Raw genomic sequence first — 5,859 nt, 5'->3', positions numbered from 1 at the left:
AGCAGCTGAACAGATGTACCTAGTAAATTGGATAGTCAGTCTTTATCTTCCTGTTTCTCTCTCTGTTGCCTGTCAACAATAAAAAATAAAAGACTAAAGCAACTACAAAAAAATAATAAAATAAAAATGCTGCTATAACATTTTAAATACTCGACTGGAATTATATATATTTTAAAATTTATCTAGTAAAATACATTAGTTTATATGACTGAGAGTCTCATAAACTTTAAGAATGACAGTCCCCCTCCCTCCCTTCTTGAGCTGTCATGGACACAGGAAATGCGAAGAGAGAAAAACTTCTATTGGAAACTTTATTCTCTGTAGTATTGCAGGTAACATGTATTTGTCATGACAGAGTCCATAAAATGCTGATTTGTATGAATTACAGTTGTTCGTTGTGCCAAATGAAAACACAGATTTGCTAACTTGTTACACAACACATAATGAGAACAGTGAATAAAAAAATAAATACAAGATTAGTCAAACTTATTAAGATTCTATAGTATACATTTTTTTTCTGGTGTATGGATCATGTTAAAGTGTCCTCAGCCTCCTCTCAGACGGAAAAACATGTAGATGGTGCTGTGGTTTCTGATGTTGTAGTCCTCCAGTTTGCCATCCTGCATCTCCCGGCCTTGGTGAATGAGCCTCTGCTGGCTCGCTGGCACCCCCTCTCTTTTCTCGACTCTGTTCTTGAAGTTGCTCACAGTCTCGTCGAGCCTGATGTCGTAGGTGCTGGAGTGTCCCTTTTCATTTCTGAGGAACACCTGGATGGGAGCAGGCGGAGGAGGCTCGGTGACCAGCAGGGACACCTGGGAGCCGTGCTGTAAGCCGTAGTAGCTGATGGGTTTGGAGTCATCGTTGAGAGGGGTCTTCTGGCCGTTTATGAAAACCAGTTTCTGCGTCTGAGGGTTGACTTCCAGTTTCTTGTAGATTTTTATTTTCAGAGAGCCAACTGTGTCCTGTGGGTTCACGGTCAGAGTGTGGGACTCACCCAGCATGTTAATAGTTATATCCATGTTGGTTGTAGTCTGAAAGAATTCAAAATAGTCCATTAGAAAACACACACACTGGGGAAAAATGACTTTTCAGTTCTTTATCAGCTTCCTACCTTGTGATGACTTTTTCACTTCAAGTCTTCAAACGTGGAAACGTAAATGATGCTCGAGCAGCAGCAGCTAAGTTGAAGTGCTCAGCCTTTATATACACTCTGCCTCAGCTGATCCACACCCTCACACTCACCTAAGGTTCGTTTTCCCTCTCTGCCATAACAACTTTCAGTTTCTATTGTCTAAGCATGACTTGGCTCTACTGTGTGTGTGTGTGTGTATGTGTCAGTGCACATATACAGTCAGAAGTTTTCTCCAGTATTGAAATAATCCGCAACACATCCAGTAGAATAAAGCGAAAAGGAAATGTTCATAAATAGTTTGCATATCTTTGTGTTCAAAATTAAACAGAATCATACTTTATTTGATTCCGAGTTACCTAAAGAGAGATCTGAAAAAAATCGGGATTTCCATATTTCTTAACCTAACACGCCCTTTGTAGGTTGGTCGTAAACACGTGTTTTGTTTTGTTTTGTTTATAAAGAAGGATAGTCTCTGATCAAAATACCAAAAGCACCATAGCACTGCGTGATGTTTGGACACTAGAAACCGAAAGTTATTACATCAGAGTTCAAAAACGAATCTTAAGTGAGTGGGCGGGCGCTGATCAGCTGTTGTGTGAGCATCATTGTTTACCTAAAGACTTCAAATTTCCGAAGTTTGTTTTGCCTCGATAAGCCATCGCAAGGTAGGAAGCTGGGCGAGCCTGCGAGAAATAACAGAAAACTCTTTTTTTCGGGTGTAATTTAAAGAACTATTTTTTTTTTATTCTTTCAGACTACAGTCAAAATGGATATAACTATCACTATGGTGGGTGGGTCCCACACCGTGAGGGTGAACCCACAGGACACAGTTGGCTCTCTGAAAATAAAAATCCAGAGCATGCTGGGAGTCGACCCTCATCCCCCACTTAGTGGATAAACCTGTTTGGTCAGGTATCAAGGGGTTGTTTTGATCAACCTCCAAACGATCATTTGACGAGCATATGACGCATATGGGGGTTTCCAAAACAGCGCCCCTACAGGTGGCAGGACGCAACTCCACGTGATATCGTCAGATGGCAAATAATATAATTCCATATTTAAAATGTTATAGCAGCATTTTTTTGTAGTTGCTTTAGTCTTTTATTTTTTATTGTTGACAGGCAACAGAGAGAGAAACAGGAAGATAAAGACTGACTATCCAATTTACTAGGTACATCTGTTCAGCTGCTCGTAAACAAAAATATCTGAACTTCCGATCACAAGCTGCATATAGGTGCATTTAAATATGTAGGTAGGGCCAGTAACGCCTGCTGAAGTTGAAACCGAACATCAGAATGGGGAAGAAAGGTGATCTACGTTTGTTGCTGTTAGGTGGTACGCAGCCGAGGTGCAGGAGGTGTCAGTCCTGTCAGCTGAGAACAGGAAACTGATCATAGTTCACACACTGCGGTCAAGTGAGCCCTCACTTACGAAGTCGCAGTCAAGCTAGCCGCCCCGCCAGCCGCACCGAAAATGTGGTTGCACTACTCTTACGTATATTACGGTATGGGTGAAGACCGGCTTAGAAACGCAGTGTTTTGTGTCCTGACACTATTTTACTTCACAATCCACTCCCATTTTTAGTGTATCTCCACTTTCCCCCTGTGATCCACAGCCCAAATTACTGTATGATTCAGAGAAAATTAACAATAAAATTTACCCAATTTACTCAACTGTACTTTTAATGTCCTCATCTTTGAGCTCAGATTACAGGAAAATTGTAAGAGGTGACGCAGATATTTCACTGGATTCTGACTCTAGCTGTGCCACTCACCCTGTGATCACCCAAAATTACTGTACGTATTTTGAGAAAATTCATAGAAAATCTTCCCATTGCTTTACTGTACTCTACATATTAACATCTTTGAGCTCCGATTACAGGAAAACTGTAAGAGGTGACGCAGATATTTCACTGGATTCTGACTCTAGGCTGTCGCCACTCTTCACCCTGTGATCCACAGCCAAAATTACTGTACGGATTTTGAGAAAATTGATAGTAAACTTTGCACAATTTACTGTACTATACTCTATATATTCTCTTCTTTGAGCTCCGATTACAGGAAAACTGTAAGAGGTGACGCAGATATTTCACTGGATTCTGAATCTAGGCCATCTCCCACTCTTCACCCTGTGATCCACAGCAAAAATTACTGTACGGTTTTTGAGAAAATTGATAGTAAAATCTTCCCATTTTGCTTTACTGTACTCTACATATTGACATCTTTGAGCTCAGATTACAGGAAAACTGTAAGAGGTGACGCAGATATTCACTGGATTATGACTCTGGGTGACCCCCACTCTGCACCCTGTGATCCACAGCAAAAATTACTGTATGGATTTTGAGAAAATTCATAGCAAAATCTTCCCATTTTACTTTACTGTACTTTATATATTCATCTTTGAGCTCCGATTACAGGAAAACTGTAAGAGGTGACGCAGATATTTCACTGGATTCTGACTCTAGGCTGTCCCCACTCTGCACTGTGATCCACAGCAAAAATTACTGTACGGTTTTTGAGAAAATTGATAGTAAAATCTTCCCATTTTGCTTTACTGTACTCTACATATTGACATCTTTGAGCTCAGATTACAGGAAAACTGTAAGAGGTGACGCAGATATTTCACTGGATTCTGACTCTAGGCTGTCGCCACTCTTCACCCTGTGATCCACAGCCAAAATTACTGTACGGATTTTGAGAAAATTGATAGTAAACTTTGCACAATTTACTGTACTATACTCTATATATTCTCATCTTTGAGCTCCGATTACAGGAAAACTGTAAGAGGTGACGCAGATATTTCACTGGATTCTGAATCTAGGCCTCTCCACTCTTCACCCTGTGATCCACAGCAAAAATTACTGTACGGTTTTTGAGAAAATTGATAGTAAAATCTTCCCATTTTGCTTTACTGTACTCTACATATTGACATCTTTGAGCTCAGATTACAGGAAAACTGTAAGAGGTGACGCAGATATTTCACTGGATTCTGACTCTAGGCTGTCGCCACTCTTCACCCTGTGATCCACAGCAAAATTACTGTACGGATTTTGAGAAAATTGATAGTAAACTTTGCACAATTTACTCTACTGTACTCTTAATATTCTCATCTTTGAGCTCAGATTACAGGAAAACTATAAGAGGTGACGCAGATATTTCACTGGATTCTGACTCTAGGCTGTCGCCACTCTTCACCCTGTGATCCACAGCCAAAATTACTGTACGGATTTTGAGAAAATTGATATTAAACTTCACAATTTACTGCTACTGTACTCTACATATTCTCTTCTTTGAGCTCAGATTACAGGAAAACTGTAAGAGGTGACGCAGATATTTCACTGGATTCTTGACTCTGTGCCCCCACTCTTCACCCTGTGATCCACAGCCAAATTACTGTACTGTTTTTGAGAAAATTGATATTGAAATCTTCCCATTTTGCTTTACTGTACTCTACATATTCTCATCTTTGAGCTCAGATTACAGGAAAACTATAAGAGGTGACACAGATATCTCACTGGATTATGACTCTGGGTGACCCCCACTCTGCACCCTGTGATCCACAGCCAAAATTACTGTACGGATTTTGAGAAAATTGATAGTAAACTTTGCACAATTTACTGTACTATACTCTATATATTCTCATCTTTGAGCTCAGATTACAGGAAAACTGTAAGAGGTGACACAGATATTTCACTGGATTCTGAATCTAGGCCATCTCCACTCTTCACCCTGTGATCCACAGCCAAAATTACTGTACGGATTTTGAGAAAATTGATAGTAAAATCTTCCCATTTTGCTTTACTGTACTCTACATATTGACATCTTTGAGCTCAGATTACAGGAAAACTGTAAGAGGTGACGCAGATATTTCACTGGATTCTGACTCTAGGCTGTCGCCACTCTTCACCCTGTGATCCACAGCCAAAATTACTGTACGGTTTTTGAGAAAATTGATAGTAAACTTTGCACAATTTACTCTACTGTACTCTATATATTCTCATCTTTGAGCTCAGATTACAGGAAAACTGTAAGAGGTGACGCAGATATCTCACTGGATTATGACTCTGGGTGACCCCCACTCTGCACCCTGTGATCCACAGCCAAAATTACTGTACGGATTTCTGATAAAATTAAATCCTATTCCATTACCAAACAAAATGAGTTCATTGAAGTATTTGCTTAACTACAAGAAATGTCTTTCCACACACAATTTAAATTTTTCAAAATGTCATTCACACACCACCTCAAGTATCAACTTCAGTTTTAGACATTATTTATTCAGTGCTTAATCACAACAATAGTCAACTTAAGGCACTTACATAATAAGTTAAACCTTACAATAATACATACAGAGAAAAACCCAACAATCATATGACCCCCTATGAGCAACAGTGGGAAGGAAAAACTCCCTTTTAACAGGAAGAAACCTCCGGCAGAACCAGGCTCAGGGAGGGGCGGCCATCTGCCTCAACCGGTCAGGGTGAGAAATTACATTTCTCAGATTACTGATTTCTCATATTACTACTACACAGTTTAGCTACACTCAACAAAAATATAAACGCAACACCTTTGTTACTGCTCCCATTCCCCATGGGATGGACGTAGAGACCTAAAATTCATTCCAGATACACAATATAACCATCCCTCCCAAACAGTGGTCACAAATCAGTCCAAATGTGTGGTAGTGGGCACATCTGCTATATTGAGATAATCCATCCCACCTCTTTT

The 5,859-nt window shown here is 39.9% G+C and overlaps 1 protein-coding gene across 1 annotated transcript; it reads right to left on the bottom strand.

Moving 5' to 3' along the window:
- Positions 1–26: 26 nt before the first annotated feature.
- Positions 27–1,302, bottom strand: LOC106632303 (polyubiquitin). Its single transcript, XM_014339339.2, has 2 exons — positions 1,112–1,302; positions 27–1,031 (listed from the first exon to the last, which is right to left on the bottom strand). The coding sequence occupies exon 2, from the start codon at positions 1,017–1,019 to the stop codon at positions 546–548; it is 474 nt and encodes a 157-aa protein (XP_014194825.1). The 5' UTR covers positions 1,020–1,031; positions 1,112–1,302; the 3' UTR covers positions 27–545.
- Between the last annotated feature and the right edge of the window lie 4,557 nt (positions 1,303–5,859).

The sequence above is a fragment of the Haplochromis burtoni genome, unplaced genomic scaffold (genome assembly GCF_018398535.1).
Source record: "Haplochromis burtoni strain Fernald_Lab_line unplaced genomic scaffold, NCSU_Asbu1 Contig_276, whole genome shotgun sequence".
Taxonomy (NCBI): Eukaryota; Metazoa; Chordata; class Actinopteri; order Cichliformes; family Cichlidae; genus Haplochromis; species Haplochromis burtoni.
This window is presented reverse-complemented; position numbering and strand designations above follow the sequence as displayed.